Source organism: Schistocerca gregaria, chromosome 1 (assembly GCF_023897955.1).
Source record: "Schistocerca gregaria isolate iqSchGreg1 chromosome 1, iqSchGreg1.2, whole genome shotgun sequence".
Classification (NCBI taxonomy): domain Eukaryota; kingdom Metazoa; phylum Arthropoda; class Insecta; order Orthoptera; family Acrididae; genus Schistocerca; species Schistocerca gregaria.
Genome location: NC_064920.1, coordinates 456,026,016 through 456,048,300, shown reverse-complemented (window position 1 = coordinate 456,048,300; position 22,285 = coordinate 456,026,016). Strand labels below are relative to the sequence as shown.

The following is a 22,285-nucleotide window of genomic DNA, read 5'->3' as shown; positions in this document are numbered from 1 at the left end:
GGGACTGAGTTCATAGACAGTTTTTGCTACCTGTCCATTTATATCTGATTAAATTAAACTAAATACAACAGTGTTATTTAATGTTTTTAACATTTTAAATCATATATTTAATTAATTTTATTTTCAAATGTAATTTAGTGTGGGAAAAAAACACAATTTTATGGGTGTCATACAGCATGTTTTATTTTCAGTTTGGTTAATTGGACTTGTTAGAACTTTACTTATGTTTTGTAAATGTCATCATACTTCTCGTATACAATACGTAATCAAGGGCAAATTTTGATCAGCCATTTCAGAAAATATGACCTTTTATGCAATGTTTTCAGCATTTTTATTTTATGTTATATTATCTAGTACTTTTTCCAGATCCCAAGTCATATAAAAGACAAAGATGTGCATCCATTTTATTGTTCTGCCTCTTACAGCTGATTACATCACTTTTACTCTTTTTTTTTTTTTTTAATCAAGTGTTCAATGTGACAACTCTGGCTCATTTTCTTATATTGTTTTTATTTCAAGTGCAGACCAACTTTCAAGACTATAGCACTCTTACAGTTTTCTATATTATGCTCAGGTTGTACATTATGCTATGGCATTGTTAGTGGCATGGGCACATACAACTGTTGGAGTACGTCAAGCAGTGATGGCGGCATCTGATTTCTCACAATGGTTGCAAAGACTAGTGCTTGAAGATCCAGAACCTGCTGTGAGACGAGAGGCTTGCACTGCACTGTACCGCCTGTGCCTTGGTGATGCTGCATTCACTGCGCAGATGCTTAGTCACCTTATGGAGCAGCTTCCTGTGGCAGAAAGTATGAGACCACAGAGATTAGAGGTAAAGAATTCTACCAAATAAATAAAGTTCACCATAACTTTTATCCACATTTTGTTCAGGAATACTCAGTAGGTGCCAGTCTTATAAAACACACAAATGTACATGGTGTTTTTGTTACATAATGTAGGAGTTGATACCTGTACACCACTGTGATAAACAGTAAAATCTTTTGGGAGCATATGCTGATGATGTAACAGCGAAGTACTGTGTCTCAGACACACTCCTAAGTACATGTTCCAATTTGTGGCTGCCAACCTACTGCTTAAGAAAAGCTCTAATTCTTTATCATGACAATCCCAGTGGCCCCAAATACTAGCATGTTAGCGAAATATGTACAAAAACTGCTCTGCAAATTGTTGTCCATGGGTAACCATACAGTGAATCACTTCAGTGTGTGTGGAGCACTTGAGTCAGTGTATGAGATTTCTCATACTGTATTTCATGGACTGGAAGGCCTTACGGACTGTATGATTGCTCTTAATCTTAAGCAATGTTTTTTTTAAAAAAACATTGTTACATTTTTATTTTCAGATAGCAAAGCCACACTAAAAAAATTCTTAGTTTATTAAACCGAACTGACCTTTAAAATCTCTGAAAATCATCTTCTGAACTCCTCCTCTTCCTCTTTCTCTTCATATTTCAGATCAGCCTCACTTATGTCGGGAGCATTACTTTTGTCACACTTTTAAAAAGATTTAACAATAATGTCTTCTCTCACTCTGGAGTGTGACTGCTTTATTCACTGATTCCCTTGTTTGATTGTAGGTCGTTTTAAAGCTCCCTTTGGTGTGAATTCATGTTGGGTTTCATCCATCATCCACCCGTTCCACTCCTTCATACAGACTTTAAATCGTTATGTAATATGTGAACACCAACACTTGGCAGTATTTCAGAAGGTTTTGGCATTGTTTTGCACTTGGGAATGGTCATTCAATTAAGTTGAGTACCATCTACACAATATGAAATATGAAAGGACAACAGTGTACTGCATTTTTTCATGTCCACTTGTTTTTATGGTTACAGGCTTTGCCCTTTTTGTGGCAACATTTCTGTTACTCGATGGACAGCACCAAATAAGCTGACACATTGATGATTTAAAAAGTGTACTCATCCCAAACACGGATTGTTCATGGAGTGTACTCTGAGAGACTGTTACATGGCGAGCTAGAGTGGAATAATGACTTGAAACTAGCTGTTGGGGAGAAGTAGATAGCAGTCTTTCATTGAAAGAACCGTAAAGAAATGTAATTCACAGAAGTAGTAGTGTTCAATACACCCAGTCTACTGATTCTAGATCAAGGATGGCCAATAACTCTGTAAATGTGCTTTGCACACGTGAGAATCTCACTTACATGACTACACAGTTCCCCCACCACCGTGCCATGCTGTTTGAATGGGAAGATGGGGTAACTGTGAAAGAGCTGCATTAAATGGCAGTGTAATTGTGCAAGGAATATTGACTGGATTGCATGTGACTTCATTTCTTATCTATATTTCTCAACCACATAAATTGCAAAGAAAGGATTTCAGATTCAGTGGATCCTGCCATGGAATATCTTTGACTAGTCAGTATAAATAGCTTCATTAATGTGAATATGACCCTCACACCAGTAGAACTAATGTCCACAGTAAAATCCTTAAAATAAAATAAAATCTAGTGTTCATGATAAAACATCAACAAAATTAAAGTGCTTACTTCTGAGTGTAAAAACGTATTATGTTATCTGTGTAAGTAGTCCATCTGCGGAAGAGTTCCTGAATGGTTGAAATATGCTGAAATTAAATATTTGTGTAAGGAAAGAGATAAAGAAATACCATTAAATTTCCATCCAGTTTCACTTTTGCCAGCATTTTCAAACATTTCAGAAAAGGTAATAAACATTCAAGTTCTTAATAAATAATATGTTGTACAAGTAAAAATTTGGATTTTTAAAGGGTTCTAATATTTAGGAGTTCATCTACACAACTGTGAGAAAGTAGTTACTTCATTAGGCAATGAATTACGTGCTACTGGTATATTCTGTGACCTGTCCAAGGCATTTGACTGTGTGAATCACAATGTCCTATTAAATAAATAAGAATATTACAGTGTAACAGGAAATGCTGCAGTTTGGCACATTTTCTATATTTTTGGCAGAAAATAAAGGACGTCATTGTGAAAGTTAGTTAGTTAGTTATATTACTTGTTCCATGGATCATGAACACGATTCTTTCGTAATGATGTGGAACGTGTCAAAGTACAAAAGATTCATTTATCCCAAATAATCTTTGTTAGACTTATATATGGTACAATTGTTAATACTTACTGTATTTCTTTAGCCTATGTCTAAAAATTCATCTATGGAGTAGAAGGAGTTGTCATTCAGGAATTCCCTTAACTTACTTTTGAATGCCGATTGGTTGTCTGTCAGACTTTTGATATTGTTTGGCAAGTGACCAAAAATCTTTGTGGCAGTATAATTCACCCTCTTTTGTGCCAATGTCAAATTCAATGAACGGTAGTGAAGGTCACCCTGTCTCCTAGTATTGTAGCTGTGGACTGTGCTATTAATTCTAAAGTGATCTGGGTTACTAACAGCAAATTTCATTAGGCTGTATATATATATATTGTGAAGCTACTGGCAATATCCCTAATTCTTTAAATAATTGTCTACAAGATGATCTTGGATGAGCCCCAGATATTATTCTGATAACACGTTTTTGTGCAATAAACACCTTCTTTCTTAGTGATGAATTGCCCCAAAAGATGATTCCGTAAGAAAGCAACGAATGAAAATATGCATGGCAAGCTAACTTACTGATGTGCTTATCTCCAAAATTTGCAATGACACTAATAGCATAGGTAGCTAAGCTCAATCGTTTCAGTAGATTGTCAATGTGTGTCTTCCAGTTTAAATTCTGATCAATACAGACACCCAGAAATTTTGAACAATCTGCTTTAGCTAAAGATTTTCCCCCACACTCTATATTTATTTCCGGTGTTATGCCTTTCCCTGTACTGAACTGTATGTACAGTGTTTTTTCAAAGTTCAATGAAAGTCCATTTGCGGAAAACCACCTAATAACTCTTTGAAAAACATTATTTGCATTTTCCTCAGCTGATTCTTGCTTTTTAGGCATGTTTACAATACTTGTGTCATCTGCAAAGAGAACCAAGTTTGCATCTTCATGAATATAATTAGGCAAGTCATTAACATATATTAAAAACAATAAAGGCCCCAAGACAGAACCCTGTGGTACCCCATTCTTGAGACACACACACACACACACACACACACACACACACACACACACACACACACACACACACACACACACACACACACATCCCCAGTCTGAATAAACTGAAACCCTTTGTGTACTATGTGGGTTTACTGTTTCAACCTTCTGCATTCTACCAGTTAAATATGAAGTGAACCATCTGTGTACTGAACCATTTATTCCATAGTACTTCAGCTTATCTAAGAGGATTTCATGATCCACACAATCAAAAGCCTTAGAGAGATCACAGAAAATCCCAATTGGTGATGTTCTACTATCCAGAGCATTTAAAATTTGATCATTGAAAGCATTTATAGCACTATCTGTTGAAACACCTTTCTGAAAACCGAACTGACATTTTGTTAAAACGTTATTCCCACTGATGTGTAAAGTTACTCTTGAGTACATTACTTTTTCAAACACTTTTGAGAAGGATGTCAGAAGTGAAATAGGACGATAATTGTTGACGTCTGTCTTGTCACCTTTTTTATACAAGGGTTTAACTATGGCATATTTCAATCTGTCAGGAAATATTCCCTGATTCAGTGAGCTATTACATATGTGGCTAAGAACTCGACTTATCAGGTGTGGACAAGATTTTAGTATTCTATTGGAGATACCATCAGTTCCATGTGATAAGGGAAATGTATTAAGCTATCAGGCATCATCCGACTGTGAACAAATAACATGTGGTAACACACAAGTTCCCATGTTAGGACCCATTCTTTTCCATGTGTATGTCAATGACTTTTAATCTATAACATTACCAGATGCCAAGTTTGTTTTCTTTGCTGATGAAATAAATATTGCAATAAATAGCAAATCAAGGACAGTCTTAGAAATATCAGTTAATTAAAATTTTTTGGACAGTAATAAATGGCTCCTAGTCAATTCTTCATTATGCTTCGAACGTGAACGTTGTCACTGATAGGTGATAGAAAATTTAAAAAAGCTAGCATACTGTGATTTTTACGATTGTCATTAATATTATAGTTTTGAAATGCAAAAGGGGGGGAAAAAACACTGCTCAGAATGACACAAGGGGGAAACATTACTTGGGGGAGGGGGGTGAAGATGAAAATTTTCCCACTAGATGTCTTTGTAAGCCTCATAACATAAATGATTTCGGCTATTAGAAATGACATATGAATCACTGTATGATGGCTGTGGTGTGTGTTGCACATTAAACCAAGTGTACTGTGCATTATGCATAACTGCGAAAGTTTTGCATTCAACTGTTATGACTATTAGGTAGGTAAGTACATCCACCATGGCAAGCTTGTACTGCATTGGATGGGAGAAATGGGTTTTTAACTGTCCTCAGGCCAAAACAACAAAAAAAGCAACAGTGAAATTGATTTTTAATTGTCGTAAGACTGGTATATGACACATTCAATATGCCATCGACAGTTTCCTGCCACAAGTTAAACAGAGAAACAGCATATTCCACAACACATCAGTGGGTCTCAGGGGCCACATTCAGAATGTGTTGCGCAGTGCGTGCCTTCACTTCATCTACGTTTATAATTGGATCACTGAAGACAGCACCTTTCAGATAACCCCACTGCCAGAAGTCACATGGATTGGAGTCAGGTTATTTGTATGGCCAAGCTGTAGGGAAATGATAGCTGATAATTTCCTAAATGTTTCAGCAGCAGCTGCTTCACTGGGTGTGCCCAAAGCTCGTGGTCTAGTGGCTAGCATGGCTACCTCTGGATCTCAGGGTCCCAGGTTCGATTCCTGGCCGGTTTGCGGACTTTCTCTGTCTGTGGACTGGGTGTTTGTGTTGTCCTCATCATCTCATCATCATTCGAGGTGTGGCTAGACTGGAAATGGAAAGATTGGGAACTTGTATGGGCACTGACGATCACGATGTTGAGCACCCCACAAGCCGATGTATTATCTTCACAGGGAGCCGTCTTTCATGAAAACAACCTAACCATGCATCCACTGTGTTGAAGGGTTTGAATGACATTGATATGGAAAGGACAGTTGTAGTAGTTACCAGTGACCATACATGCAACAGGACTTGCAGGACCCATCTTGGAAAGTATGCCCTAAGATAAACATTGTCATCAATCTGCACCACACAGTTACCTTTGTAGAATGAAGACATACCGGTTGATGTGTGAGTGGATTTTCCGTTGCCCATGTTCATGATTTTTGTGTACGAACATGCCTTTGGGATCCATCCATTCACAGAATGTTCGATGGCCATTCGTTGTCCACTACCGTGGGAGCAAAAAATTGTAGAGCAAACATTTGGATTACTGGGAGGTCTGCCTTGAAGCAACCCCTAAAACATGAGTAATTTTGCATGGGTAGCAATGCAGGATGTTTTGTAGGATTTTCTGCACTGTACTCACAGGCATTTCCCGAGTTTGGGCAGTTTCCCAAGCACTGCATGTTTTGCACATTTTCCGCTCGACCCCTCATGCAATCCTGTGGCCACATCTTTTAGTGAGATGGATCAATTGTTTCCCTCCCCCTCCCACACTGCCCTTCAGAAATAACCTCTCTTTTAGAATTTCATAATCATTTTTCCAGACCCTCAGCAGGCACCAGACGAATGCCTTTTTTTTAAACCTTCAAGTGTCCAAAACTTCTGCATAGCTACTGGCGCACAATCACCATTCTCCTAAAAGAGCTTTACCACTAGCACATGATCCTACATTGAGACAGTCATGCCGAGCATCTCAAACACAAACCGAGTAACAGCCTGTATCCCATGTCTTTATTTCGCAAATTTGTCACTTAAATTGCTTTGTAGTTCCCCTCTCCTTTTTCCAGAGTGATAATGTGTTATAAAAATAATAGCTGAGACACACACACACACACACACACACACACACACACACACACACACACACACACACCGAGGAGGTGTTTCTCCTTGAGTTGAGCAACATCTCCTGAGAGATTTAGTAGAACTTCGGAACTTTTTTGAAGATTATTCCAGTTAATTATGAAACATTTACCGAGTCTCTTCAAATTCAGTCTTTTACGGTGTGTTTCTATCAGCCTGCTGAAGTTCACCTTGCTCGCCTTTCTTTTTCCCCTGTATGATAAAGATATAACCGTGTTTTTGATTTCAGTATATTGCATTCGTTCTGATTATTTCTATTTTAAACGCAGGTAAGAATACTTTTCTCTGTCAGATATAAATTTTTTCTCAGGAGGACTATTTTTATGTGAAGAAAGTATATATTGTTCAGGATTTTCATATTACATAAAATACCTCCTCTTACTTTTGTTTTAGACGATTCAGCATGTGACAGAGGAAGGGAAAGAACCGTATGGGCCAGCCTGTCGTGATTACTTCTGGTTATTGTGTCGCCTTGTAGACAGTCTTAGTGATGATATCATAAAAGGTATGTGAGAATAAAGATAGTTTACTCCTCAAATTCTACTGTTTATGTGCTTTTGCATTTAAATCTAGGTTGCATTTCATTTTTGCTAAATTTGTTCCGAAAGTCTGAGCAATAGCCAATTTTCTACCTAATATGAACATATATGAAGGCCATTGTAAATCATTGTAATTGCCTCCCCTCCCCCTTTCTAAACTTTAACCCCTTTTCTAAATCCATCTCTCCCCTCTCCTTTCCCACTACCAGCCAGTAGCTGCTAGCTAGGACAGAGCAACAACAGGGAAGTAACCAATTTTGTGATATTTTACAAGTTCCTAACCAGGAGCAAATTATATATAGTTTCAGCTACGTGCTATGGTAGTTTAGTTTCTGAATTTCTGTGTGTTAATTTCATTTTTACTAGACACAGTTCTCACATTTTTGTTTGTGTTGAGCAAAGATTTTGTGACATTGCAAGTTTCTAATCAGGGATGAATTATTTGGTCCCACCTATGTGCTGTGATTGTTTAGTTTTTGACTCTCTGCATGTTAATCTAATTTATTGGATACAGTTCTTGCATTCTTGTCAGTGTCTGCAGTAGAGTTTCATAGTGCTTGTCGATAGTCTGTTGTTTGTCAGTGTAGTGTAGTTTTCCATGGTTTTTAGTATGCGTAGGGACTGTGATCCCCATGTGCGGATGCAAGCCCAGTCGCTTCCCTCTCTGCTCCAGGCTGTATTGGCTTTGGTTACACAGCTTCAGGCTACAATGTATGGTCATCACTGTTGTGAGCCAGCAGTGAGGAGCCACTGGACGTCCAGCATGACTCACAAGTCCGCCAATGTGTCTGCGCTGGTGGCAAGCCCTTGCTGTCTGTGGCAAACGCTACCCTAAACCAGATGCAGTCATTTGTCCTGTTTCAAAGGAAACTTCTCAGCCTGCAGGATTTGGGCAATCACAGAAGGTGGGATTATTGGTAGTTGGGTTCTCCAGTGTTAGGCAGGTTATGGAGCCTCTTAGGGACATGGCTGCCAAGGAGGGGGAGAAAGCCAGTGTGAACTCCATGTGCAAACCGGGTGGAGTTATTCCAGACGTGGACTGGGTCCTTCCAGGTACCATGAAGAGCACTGGGTGCAACCAACTGCAGGTGGTGGCTCTCATTGCTACCAGTGATGTGTATCACTTCGTATCGGAAGAGATTCTCGTTGGTTTCAAGAAACTGTCAGAAGTGCTAAAGGCTGCCAGTCTTACTTGCAAGGCAAAGCAGAGCTTACAATTTGCAGCATGGTCGACAGGAATGTTGCTTTCAGTAGTAGCTTACCTTGTACCGAAATTGAAGTAGATAGTTTGTGGGAGTTAATGTGGGCAGAGTTCATTCTTGGCAACTGGAATAAAATGGTAATTAAATTGTTTTACCGACCTCCCAACTCAGATGATGCAATTGCTGAAAGGTTCAAAGAAAACTTGTGTCTAATTTCAAACATGTACCCAATTTGTACAATTATAGTTGTTGTGACTTCAATTTACCCTTGATATTTTGGCAAAAATACATGTTTAAATCCAGAGATACACATAAAACATCGTCGGAAATTGTGCTGAACAGATTCTCTGAAAATTAGTTTGAGCAGTTTGTTCATGAGCCCACTTGAATAATAAACGATTGTGAACACACACTTCACCCGTAGCAACAAATAATTCTGAGCCACTAATGAGCATCAGAACAGGTACAGGGATTACTGAACACAGATTTGACGTAGTGAGACTAACTCCCAAATCCTCCAAAAATAAAAAATATGCGTATAAAAAAACCACAGAAAAAAATTTGCTTGATGCTTTCTTGAGAGACAATCTCCACTCCTTCAAATTATCAGTGTAAGTGTAGCCAGATGTGGCTTGAATTCAAAGAAATACACTCCTGGAAATGGAAAAAAGAACACATTGACACCGGTGTGTCAGACCCACCATACTTACTCCAGATACTGCGAGAGGGCTGTACAAGCAATGATCACACGCACGGCACACCAGGAACCGCGGTGTTGGCCGTCGAATGGCGCTAGCTGCGCAGCATTTGCGCACCGCCGCCGCCGTCAGTGTCAGCCAGTTTGCCGTGGCTTACGGAGCTCCATCGCAGTCTTTAACACTGGCAGCATGCCGCGACAGCGTGGACGTGAACCGTATGTGCAGTTGACGGACTTTGAGCGAGGGCGTATAGTGGGCATGCGGGAGGCCAGGTGGACTTACCGCCGAATTGCTCAACACGTGGGGCGTGAGGTCTCCACAGTACATCGATGTTGTCGCCAGTGGTCGGCGGAAGGTGCACGTGCCCGTCGACCTGGGACCAGACCGCAGCGACGCACGGATGCACGCCAAGACCGTAGGATCCTACGCAGTGCCGTAGGGGACCGCACCGCCACTTCCCAGCAAATTACGGACACTGTTGCTCCTGGGGTATCGGCGAGGACCATTCGCAACCGTCTCCATGAAGCTGGGCTACGGTCCCGCACACCGTTAGGCCGTCTTCCGCTCACGCCCCAACATCGTGCAGCCCGCCTCCAGTGGTGTCGCGACAGGCGTGAATGGAGGGACGAATGGAGACGTGTCGTCTTCAGCGATGAGAATCGCTTCTACCTTGGTGCCAATGATGGTCGTATGCGTGTTTGGCGCCGTGCAGGTGAGCACCACAATCAGGACTGCATACGACCGAGGCACACAGGGCCAACACCTGGCATCATGGTGTGGGGAGCGATCTCCTACACTGGCCGTACACCTCTGGTGATTGTCGAGGGGACACTGAATAGTGCACGGTACATCCAAACCGTCATCGAACCCATCGTTCTACCATTCTTAGACCGGCAAGGGAACTTGCTGTTCCAACAGGACAATGCACGTCCGCATGTATCCCGTGCCACCCAACATGCTCTAGAAGGTGTAAGTCAACTACCCTGGCCAGCAAGATCTCCGGATCTGTCCCCCATTGAGCATGTTTGGGACTGGATGAAGCGTCGTCTCACGCGGTCTGCACGTCCAGCACGAACGCTGGTCCAACTGAGGCGCCAGGTGGAAATGGCATGGCAAGCCATTCCACAGGACTACATCCAGCATCTCTACGATCGTCTCCATGGGAGAATAGCAGCCTGCATTGCTGCAAAAGGTAGATATACGCTGTACTAGTGCCGAAATTGTGCATGCTCTGTTGCCTGTGTCTATGTGCCTATGGTTCTGTCAGTGTGATCATGTGATGTATCTGACCCCAGGAATGTGTCAATAAAGTTTCCCCTTCCTGGGACAATGAATTCACGGTGTTCTTATTTCAATTTCCAGGAGTGTAGTATCGACAGCAATTGAGAGACATTTACCAAATAAATAAGCAAAAATTTGTGCTGATCCCCCATGGTACACAAAACAGTTCAGAACAGTGTTATATCAACACTGAAAAAAAGCATGCCAAACTTCAATGAATGCAAAATCCTCAGTATTGGTGACCTTTTGCAGAAGCTCAAAATTTAGTGCGGACTTCAATGTAATATGCTTATGATAGTACCCACAGTTGAACTTTGCTTCAAAACCTGGCAGAAAATCTCAAGAGATCCTGGTCGTATGTAAAGTATGCTAGTGGCAAGACGAAATCAATGCCTTCTCTGCACAATAGCAGTGGAAATACTATTGATGGCAGTGCTGTTAAAGCAGAGATACTAAACACAGCATTCCGAAATTCCTTCACCAAAGAAGACAAAGTAACTATTCCAGAATTCAAATAAAAAACAGCTGCGAACATGAATAACTTAGAAATAGATATTCTCTAAGAAGTGACGTAATTTAAATCACTTAATAAAAGCAAGTCTTCCAGTCCAGTCTGAAGCAGTAACTCCATGCTTAAGTCATATACAATGGCTTGCTTGATGAAAGGTCTGTATCCAAAAACTGGAAAGTAGCACAGGTCACACGAGTGTTTAAGAAAGGCAATAAGAGTAATCCACTAAATTACAGGACGTTATCATTAATGTCTATATGCTGCAGAATTTTGGAACATATATAGTGCTCAAACATTATTAATTACCTTGAAGAGGAGTGTCTATTGACACACAGTCAACACGGATTTAGAAAACATTGTTCTTGTAACGTAGCTCTTTACTCACTTGAAGTGTTGAGTGCTATCAACATGGGATTTCAAATTGATTCCATATTTCTAGATTTCCAGAAGGCTTGTGATAGTTATGCGGGTGAATTCATTGTTTCCTGTCAGATATATCACAGTTCTTAGTAATTGATAGAAAGTAATCAGGTAAAACAAAAGTGATTTCTGACATTCCTCAAGCTTGTGTTACAGGCCTGCTGCTGTTCCTTATGTATATAAACAGTCTGAGCAGCCATCTTAGGTCATTTGCGGATGATGCTGTCATTTTATCATCTAGTTAAGTCATCAGAAGTCAAATCAAATTGCAAAAGTATTTGAAAGAATATCTGTGTGGTGCAAAAATTGGCAATTGATCCTAAATAATGAAAAGTGTGATGTCATCCAAATGAGTGGTAAAAGGAATCTGTAAAACGTAAATTACACCTTAAATTCAACTAAATACCTAGGAATCACAATTACAAACCACTTAAACAATTTAAGGCAATGTGCCACACTTGTTTTATGTACCTCTCTTCGACAAGCATCTGCTTGTTTCCATCGCTGAGGTGGAATATGATGCTGCTCTGATGTGGGGCTGACATGGTACTGCAGGTCCTGCCTAGTGTGTCACTGTAAGCGTGGTTGCGCACACTCATTCTGTAATGCAGCTCTCTTATTCACATCTTCCTCAACTCTAGTTGCAATTGTCAGCACTTTGTTACTCACATTGGTGCTCCTGTGGTGATTCTATGCAGGGTGGGAGAGGTTTTGTAATTGCTGTAGACTGGAAAATTTGTCTTTTTCACCATTGATTCTTTCTTGTAAGTTCGTATAGTGCTTGATTAGTCTCTGTGTTTCTCTAATTCCATTATAAACATCACAGTTAAAGGTAATGTGGTCAAGTTTTCCCGTATAACAATACTATGAAAAAGATAGTTGCTACTAACCATTTAGCAGAGATGCTGAGTCGCAGATAGGCACAACAAAAAAAACTTTCTGAAAATAAGCTTCTGGCCAAAAACTGCCCTAGTCAAAATTAGACTACACACGCAAACACAAATGCAACTCAAAACTCACACACACACACACACACACACACACACACACACACACACACAAGAACAACCACAATCAGGCTGCTGGCAGAGACTCTGGTTGTGTGTGTGTGTGTGTGTGTGTGTGTGTGTGTGTGTGCGCGCGCGCGCGCGCGCGCGCGCGCGCGCCCTGGATTTTCCATTGTTTGAATTCATATACAATACTGACAGGCATTGTGTTCCCTGTTAGACCCATGCAGGTGCGTAGTTAGGTAGTGTACCAACAGGGGTTTAGGTAACTGAGCACTCGGCATTCTGATGGGTAGACTCAGAGTATCAACAGTAAAACATCAGTTGGCATAGTTCCAGAGGCCACTGTTAGAGGAGCACACCACTCTGTGCACACCACATGATTTGCCCGTCCTATGTGCACCAAAATTTGTGTGCCCAAACACTTGCTGCATAGCCTGTGGTGGTCATGAAAATCTCATCATGATAAGTTCTCTCTGCGAGGTGTGGTACCTTGTAGTGCTGAAGCACAGGCAGTTTTGTGTATAATTTTACTTGCTTTGTGTACAATTGTTTGAAAGCATTGTGTGATTTTTGTCCAGCTGGACTCCAAGTTATTGAATGATTGTTTGAGTGGTGACGGAGATGCTTTCTAATTTAACTGTAGGATTTCTGCATAATGAAAGTTGACCTGTAAGAAATGTGTGTACGTTTTTCTGTGGGGCTGTGGTTAGTATGTTGTATATGAACCCATCGCTGCATCCGGGAGAGGACCAACACATCCACCAGATGTGATGTGTGTGTTTCCCATTTTTCAGATATGGCTCCTGAATATGCAAAAGATCAGCTTCCATTTCTTCTGCCCTTTTTCTAAATGCACCCATTACAAAGAAACTTCTTATTGCATTCATCTCTAGGATTATTTATGCCATGTGGGAAGTGTGTTCAAATGTAACACTGGGGGGACGGGAGTCGAGGCTTGAATTGAGTTCATTCGTGGGCTCCCATAAGCCCTCAATACATCTTGTGTTAATCCAGAAATTCTTTTCTTTTGGCGTAGATATGATGTAGCAGGTCTCTTAATTCTTTATAATCTCTGGACAGATTATTATGCTTTAGTGTTAACCCATCTGCTGCCTCAGGTGTGGGGAAGATGTTTGATTTCCTCTTCTCATGCCCCATTCTTGTTATGTATCAAAGGGTGATGTAAATGTTTCTTTTGTCATCTATAATTTATTCAATTTCATGTGTAAATCAATGTGTCTATAAATCTGAGATGGATCTGCTGGATCTAAATGCTGTATAGTTTATGTAATTGTCAGCTTGGATGTTTTTTCATATATTTGGCAACTTTACTCTGCCTGTGTTCATTACTTTGTGATGCACATCCACAGTGCTAATCAGTAGATTGTTTGCTTGAGTCTGCTCAGTAGTGCGCGTATCTTGTACATAGTTAGCATAAAATATTCCTCGTGCTTCAAATTTCGTAGCTTTAATATATTTTTCACTCTTGCTAGTATCATAAATTTTATTTATACTCAAGAACTTAAGAAATTGTCACTGATTTTAAGAAAAAAATTGTTTGGAGAGAAAGGATATTTAATGATATCCACCCACACTGTGAGGATGTATAAAACCACATGAAAACGAATTTAACCACATAGTGTATTACGTACCAATAAGAGTGGGTGGTTTTTAAGGCATCTTAAGTGTTCTAGACTTCCAGTATTAAAGGATTCACTGGATCTAACTTTTAATCCTGTAGCTGCATGTGCAAAGAATAAATGCTCTTCTCTCTAGTGAAATGAAGAGTGCGACTCCTTAAGCATTGACAGAGCACAGTTCAAAGGAGGTTCAAAATCCTCATATTCTTCTGGTGGCAATGATGAAAGCAAGAGGCTTTCATATAATTACGGAAAACGAGAACAAATTGTGCCAGATGTCCTGAACTCAGTGAAATGTTCCAACAAACACAATAAAACTTTAGGATGTGATGTAAGATTGTCTATTAATGTTGTAATCGGCAGTTAACTGGCTCAGGATATGTTGCCCAGAAAATGGCAGTGTTTAACTTGGATTTCCACCACCACCACCACCACCACCACTAGAAAGCATCCTGCATTCTGCCATTATCAAGTGATTACTTAGAGTAGTGGTTTCATTAACGTTAAGTTACCCCTTCTCCAAATGCATTTTTTGAAATAAAGGAGTGGTTAAGATGCTGTAATCCCTTTCAGAATGAATGTGAGTCAGTTCCCCATCTAGTCATGCAAATTTATTTTTCTCATATTTTCCCTGAATTTCCTAAGCCAAATGCCGGGACGATCCCATCGAAAAGGGCATGGCTGAGTAAAGTCTGGTGATGAAAGGCAGTGAGCTACAGTCAGTGAAATAAACTATTAAGTCACTCCAGTGACACGAAATCATCATCAGAAGTCTCCTAATAGGGTGCTCTTTAATAATACATGGGTGCATGCTCTGATGTCGAGGGACTCTAATATATGGTGTTTACAGTGTGCCACATTTTTAACGCAGTGAATTTTATATTTTGATTCTAGGGTGCAGATCAGGTCCCCTTTTAATGTAGTTTTTATTTTAGTTGTTGGCGTGGTGAGTATCATACTAATTTTAAAAGTAGTATGTTATCATTACTCCAGTGTACACTGCTAAGCAAGCTGTTTTAGTCTGTTGCAGAGTAGATGACTTGTGGTGTTTTTTAAATCACAAGTTTTCGAACTGACAAATGACGTGTGCGTGTTTTTTTGTTGTCTTTCTTTTCTTCTTTTTATCCGTGTATAAGATTTTAGAATGAGCACTAAAAACCTCAATGTTGCATGTCCAAAAAATCTATCATTGCATATGTTACTTATTGTGTAATGTGTAGCAGGGGTTGTATTGTCTTCCAGTGTAGTTTCTGCCCTTCTTGTTCCACTCTAGAATGGTACATAGGAATAAGGGTCATGTGTACCATCTGTGTGAGATCAAATTTCTGTATTTTTCTTCTCATACTCATTATCTACATTGTGTGTTGGAGTAAGTAGCCTGTTCCGTCGCTTGTGTTAGAACATAGACTACAGAATTATCAGGAAAATCCTGTTTGCGATGTACTGCATTTTTATTGTAACATCTACCATTAGAGTTTGTTGTTCATTCATGAGTGGCTGAAACAAACATCTGTTCTTATTTGCCATCCCAACCTGCCTCCTCCCCATTTCTCAGCCCAAGTTAGTGATTTTCCCAGACCATTGAGCAATACTCAAAAACTGACCAAACAAGGATCTTTAAGCAGCCTCCTTTGTGGGTAAATAACACTTCCTACGGATTCTTCAGGTAAATCTTAGTTTATCTGCTTTCTCCCAACTTGATAGTTGAGTGATTCCCATGACTGATAACTAATCTTAGAAGTCAGTCAATATTTGACCATTTCATTTGTTTACATTCATTATGTTAAGGATATTTATGTAGAGTGTCAGCTGCCAGTCTTTGCACCAAGTGTTGATTATCTACAAGAATTCCTGCATTTCACAACAATTTTCTTGTGACTTGAACTTGCAGTCTACAACTATATCATCTGTCAACATCCTCTGAGAGTTACAAATCTTTTCTTTTGAGTCATTCATATATCACGTGAACAGCAGCAGTGATAGTTTTAAATTGGACAATGTCTCCCTGTTAGGAATGACTGGATGACATTCTGTTTACTCTGTAAATATGTGTTCAATTTGCTAGGTAATGGTGCAAAGTACTGTTCAAGCTTTTTCCATACATGAAAACATGGCATGAACTTGGGCTCTGCTATCTACAGCTCTCTGGATTTTGTAAGCTCTGTACATCTAAGTTACATATGGCAGATGCTTGCAGAAGCTGTTTTGATTCCTACACAATTTTTTGTCTCCAAAAAATCGTCTTATTTAAAAAAAATTAACAGTTCCTTGCTCAAATATTAGAGATTAGCTGCCTGTTTCATAGCACTTTTCCTGCATCTTGCTTTTAGTTTCTTCTTTTCCACATACATATTACATGGTTTCAGTGTAATGTTTGTCAACTGCTTCTGTAGCTGATGGGCATCATGGCTGACTGCCATGCAGAGGACTTGGGTTCAATACCTGGCACTTCCAGGTATTTTTCCCTGGTGAGAAGTTTGGAATGGGACCAACTTGGGCTCGTGATGCCAGTTGAGAAGCTACTTCAGTGAGAAGTAGTGGCTCTCAGGTCTGCAAAACTGAAAATGGCAAGGAGAGAGGTGTGCTGATCTTACACCCTTCTGTAATGCATCCAAATGACACTATTGGCCAAAGATGACATGGCGGTTGGTCAATCCTGATTGGCACATCTTAGGCCAGAGTGGCAAAGCTTTTCTTTTTTGAGCTTTGCTTAATGTTTGTCACTGATGAATTCATTTTGTTAGTGAATGTAACAAATCGAAATTTTAACACTAGACTATTGTGCTAGGTTGATATAATTTTCATTGTCCCAGCTGTCTTGATTTGTGCCATCATTTTTGATATCACAGAGTTCACATGTCTTACAGAAAGTATAGAAGATCCGCAGAGCTGTGTAATTGATATTGATGGACTTGCAAAGAGGCTTTCACAATCCATCTTGACACGAGAGTATTTAGAAACAAGACACAACACTGTGGAAGATGATGGTCTCATTGGGCTTCTGAATCTCATGTCAAATGTGCTTAAACATAACCCACCATTCAAAAACAGCAAAGAAGGGAAAGATTTTCTGATAGAGGTAATTTATAATTTGTTTACCTATTGTATTCAGATATTTCCACATTTGTGCATGACAGTCTGAAAATCTATCTTGCATTCTTAAAATGAATATTTTTATCAACATTAATAATTATGTTTAAGCTTACAATCATGTTGGTAACATATATTAGCAGTAAATTCTGTTTTAATTTGGATATTAATTGTGGAGCCAAGAGATGGAACTGATAGATCTTTTCAATGTCTTCCAGGTTTTTGATCTTCTGTTCGCACTGCCAAATCCACGTAAGCGATATGTACCAAAGTGCAAGTCACAGCTTTCACGGTCTTCAGCCTATGACTTGTTGGTGGAACTAGCAAAGGAGTCACCAGGAAACTACCGTATATTACATGAAAAGCTGCTGGAACAACATCGACCAGGACCGCATTCACCATACCCATGGGATTACTGGCCTCATGAAGATGGTCGTTCGGACTGTGGTTTTGTTGGCCTGACGAACTTAGGTGCTACATGTTACATGGCTTCATGCATGCAGCATCTGTACATGATGCCACAGGCACGATCTTCCATTCTGCAGGCTCAGTGTGATGGATCAAGCAAACACGAGATGACTCTTCGAGAGCTACAGCGCATGTTTGCTTATCTTCTTGTATGTATGAAAACTATTTCATTTTCTTTCTGTTGTATTACTTATTGTGTATATGTCTTGACTCAGTTTTATGAAATTTATTTCTCTTAAATTTGGTACTTCCTGTTTGTATATGTATCTTAACGTTCATGTGTAACTTTTGCCTCAGTCCACATCTCTCAAGGCTGTCCTACATATACAGAAGACTGTGTGTGAATGAATGAAGTAACATTAATGTTTAGGAAGGCTGTCTATCATAGACTAAGGTGCCAAAACTGGTAGAGTAAATAAGGGCGAGCCTACAACCATGAAAGCACATATTTATAAACAAGTTGTTTCTGTAATTTAAAGTGAAGAGTCAGTGGCAAGTAAATGTAAAGTTCATTAAACAAAGGAATAAGATGGTGTGTCTGAGAGAGGAGTTGGGATAAATACATCCTTTGTCAGAAAAGTTCCAGGACAGATTTTTATAAAAAATATAAAATTGCACTTACAAGCAACAGTTCCTTGTCTGTTTATACAGACATGCCCATGTTTCTGGAGGTCTTGGAAGCAATCAGTGAAATTCTCAAACGCAAATCAGGGTAACAACATTGAATCGTCTGTTGCAAACATTTCAAGACTGCGATTAAAGAGTTTGCTTCACTGTTTGACCTGCAAGAACATACTCATGGTGAACTAATCATTTACTATCAAAGAATTCGATCAACATTGTTTTTGTTCTTGAAAGTTGTTGTTTGACTTTTTTCGAGGCTGGTGATCCAAGACTCCACCATGCAGCACTTTCACACTTCATAATGATGGTCATATTGGTAGCACAGCTTTCATCCCCAGCAATAATTTTTGACAGAAATTTGAGATCATGTCTGCGTCTATCCATTAGTTCAGTAGAAATTCATCGTCTTTCCTCTCTCTGTTCGTCTGTTTGTGAGACAAAGTTTTGCTGCGTGTTTGCTTTGGTGTGTGCTGTAGATGGGAAACCAGCTTTGGGAATGTCTTGCACTGAACCTGCCACTCGAACATGAGTTCTTGAAAGTGCCTTACCTGCAATGCTTGCTTAATCACTGTCCACATTTCACTAGAGATTTTACCGAGTGTAATGCAGAATTTAATGTTCATCTGTGCTCATAATCAGCAATCCTTGTATCACTTTAAGTAATGCGCCAAGAACCCAAACAGTGTATTGCTAAGCACAGCCCTGCCACCTACTGAGTTTGTGTAGAAACATGGCCAAGATCATTTCACACACACACACACACACACACACTCTATCGTGCGCGCACAGCAATGATATACAGCTACTTTGGCTTGACTGTGGGCTTCATATACGTCTGATGAGAGCAGCTACCTGGGTTGGGTGGTTGGGGTAAGTGGAAGAGGCATGGGTGGGGACAGGTAGGGATAGCAGGATTGGGATGTGGGAATATGATGTGCTATTGTGAAAGCAGGCACAGACATGGTGGGGACAGGATACAGAGTTGGTTGGCTGTGTTGCGTGGACCAGCTGTCTGTTGGTCACAATTTGGTAGTGGCCATTCATCCTGGCAGAGAGCTTGTTAGTGTCATGCCCATGTGGAAACCAGCACAGTGGTTGCATCGTATTATGTAGATCAAATGGCTGTTTTCACAGAGAGCCCTGTCTTTGGTGCAGTAGGAGACACACGTGACAGGACTGGAATAGGTGGTAATGGGAGGATTCTCCACCAGTGCACCCGCTAACCTACTACTCTCTCTCTCTCTCTCTCTCTCTCTCTCTCTCTCTCTCTGTTTAGAAAGCAGTACTATTAGAGAGAATATGGGACCCCTCAAAGAGTGTGATCCAAAATATGTTGCTTACACTTTATACAGTGGGAACAGTTATTCTTGCCATGGTAGTATGTGAACATGTCAATTAGAATTGTAACAGATGGAATGACACTTTGTTCTGCTATGCAGAAAGTTGTTGTGATGCCTACGATGAAACACAGGAAGGTCCTACTCAAAATGACAGGTAGTGAGTGCATGCTTGCTACTACACTCGGATACAAGAACTGAGCCGGCCACTGTGGCCAAGCAGTTGTAGGCGCTTCAGTCAACGGAACCACACTGCTACTACTGTTGCAGGTTCGAATCCTGCCTCGGGCATGGATGTGTGTGATGTCCTTAGGTTAGTTAGGTTTAAGTAGTTCTAAGTCTAGGGGACGGATAACCTCAGGTTTTAAGTCCCACAGTGCTTAGAGCCATTTGAACCGTACAAGAACTGAAGCCAAGTGATGTAGAAAACTATGTGGAATATTTTACGTGTTTTTTGTAATCTTTCAGAAATAAAGAGATGTTTTGGAGGTTACATGGTCCTTGAATATAACACTGTATCACTTGTTCTGAGCAATGCAACAGTCGGAATAATTTATGTGATTATGAATTTCATCATGACTCATACTAAAAATATATTATTTGAGACTATATACCGATAATTGAAAGGCCTCGATGGAGGAATACGTAAAATAAGGGAAAGGCAGCCACTTACTGGTGCGTGGCACACAGAAAGAAATAAAATAATTAGCATTAGCTTTCAAGCTCTTGCTCTTTTTCTCATAAGAGTACAGACATTCACACATACAGACACCCAAGTGTATATGCCCATTGCAGCAGCCAGGGTTAATGGGCATTTAATAGTGCAGTGTTGATGTAGTCAGTCATGGTAACTCATAACTTTGTAACATCATCTTTTTTATTCTCAAGCAGTGGAAAAACTGGTATGGAATAATGACAGTATTATGAAAATGATAGATTGATGCTTACCGTACAGAGGGAACACTGAGTAGCAGATATATACAAAAAAGACTGCTGTACATTTGAGCTTTTTGCCAAAAGACCTTCTTCTAAAGTAGAAAACAAACACATTCAAACAATCATGTCGCGCGCGCGCCCACACATACACACATTCACACGACCCTTGAGGCCCATCAGTGGCCAGAGTCAGGGGTCGTGATTGTGTGTGTTTCCTACTTTAGTTGAAGGTCTCTTGACCATAAGCTCAAATGTATAGCAGTCTTTTTCTTGTGTCTGCTGCAGCTCAATGTCTCTCGTTTTGGATTCTTATCCACAAGATAATTAATCATCTTTTTGCTGCTTTCTGAGGACAACAAAACAAATTCAGTGCTTCATATTCTATTGTTTAGTATCCCTTTGCCAGTATTACTTCAATCTTTCTCATCCATTTTCATGACTTTCAGTACATCTTTTTTCCCCTGTTGTAGATCCTTTCATTTGTGACAGTTTTATTTTAAAACTCCAGCCATCTGTTGCTTCTCTTTCTCTTGTGTCATTCCATTGTAAATCTTCCATGACTGTTTTCGATCACAACTTGCTGTTGACTCTTTTGTCAGTAAAGTTAGAAAATGTTGGGTTAATTTAGAGCTGTCTATTTTATGCAAATGACTGGAGATTATCAGTCTCCTCTTTCTTAATGTGTCTGTTATATATTCTATGTTGTAATGAAATTCAACATTATTGTCAATTTCTTGGAGCCTGTTATTTCTGGAGCACATTTGCCTTGTAATTTTCTATCGTTCAATTTGATCTATATATGATAGTACAAATTATGAAGAATTTTCTATTTTTGTTACAAAATTGGTTTTTCTGAGACTCTTGAATTATTATCTTTGCTAGACCTTCAGAAAGCACAAGAACACAAAATTATCATCATATATTTACTGAAAAAACTTTGTTGTTCCTCCCAGCATTGTTGGTTAAATTTTATGTTCTGATAATTTTTCATTCAAGATTCTTAGGATTTTCTCCAGAATGCTATTAAAGAATACTGAAATACAAAATCATCATTTTGTCTTACTCCTGTATTTATTTTCAACAAATTTGATGTTTCATCTGTAAATTGACTTTTTTCTTGGAGACTCAGACATTCAATTTCTAATTTGAATTTAAATCATAATTCCTGGATTACGTTAAGGATTTTCTGTCATTATAGTCACAAGTCCTTTGTTTATCAATGGCAGCCATGACTATATTGCTGGAAGAAAGAAGGAAAGTTATGGTTTAACATAAGTGATGTCATCAGAGGCCAAGCTCAAGGGAAGATGAGGAAAGAATGGTGATGGGAATTAGCCATGACATTTTAAAAAGGAACCATGCCAGCAGTTTCCTTAAGCATTTTGAGGAACCATGGAAATCCTAAATCAGGATAAGCAGATGGGAATTTGACCTGCCATACTCCAGAACAAGAGTGAATTGTGCTAACCACTGCACCACTTCGCTCAGGCTATTTAGTATTTCTGGAATTACAGATTATAAATTTTAAATATGCTCTGTAGCAAGATCAACCTTTGGTAAAATCACC

The 22,285-nt window shown here is 39.6% G+C and overlaps 1 protein-coding gene across 2 annotated transcripts in view; it reads left to right on the top strand.

Annotated features, from left to right (window-relative positions):
* LOC126352307 (ubiquitin carboxyl-terminal hydrolase 34) overlaps positions 1–22,285 on the top strand; it is a 538,206-nt gene that overhangs the window by 231,648 nt on the left and 284,273 nt on the right. For both annotated transcript variants that reach the window (XR_007565188.1, XM_050002677.1), the window contains exons 26-29: positions 575–835; positions 7,356–7,467; positions 17,131–17,342; positions 17,572–17,970. Coding sequence is in view for 1 of the 2 variants with exons in the window: in XM_050002677.1 (XP_049858634.1) it covers positions 575–835; positions 7,356–7,467; positions 17,131–17,342; positions 17,572–17,970 (984 nt within the window). In the remaining variant the exon portion in view is untranslated. The remainder of the gene's footprint in view (positions 1–574; positions 836–7,355; positions 7,468–17,130; positions 17,343–17,571; positions 17,971–22,285) is intronic.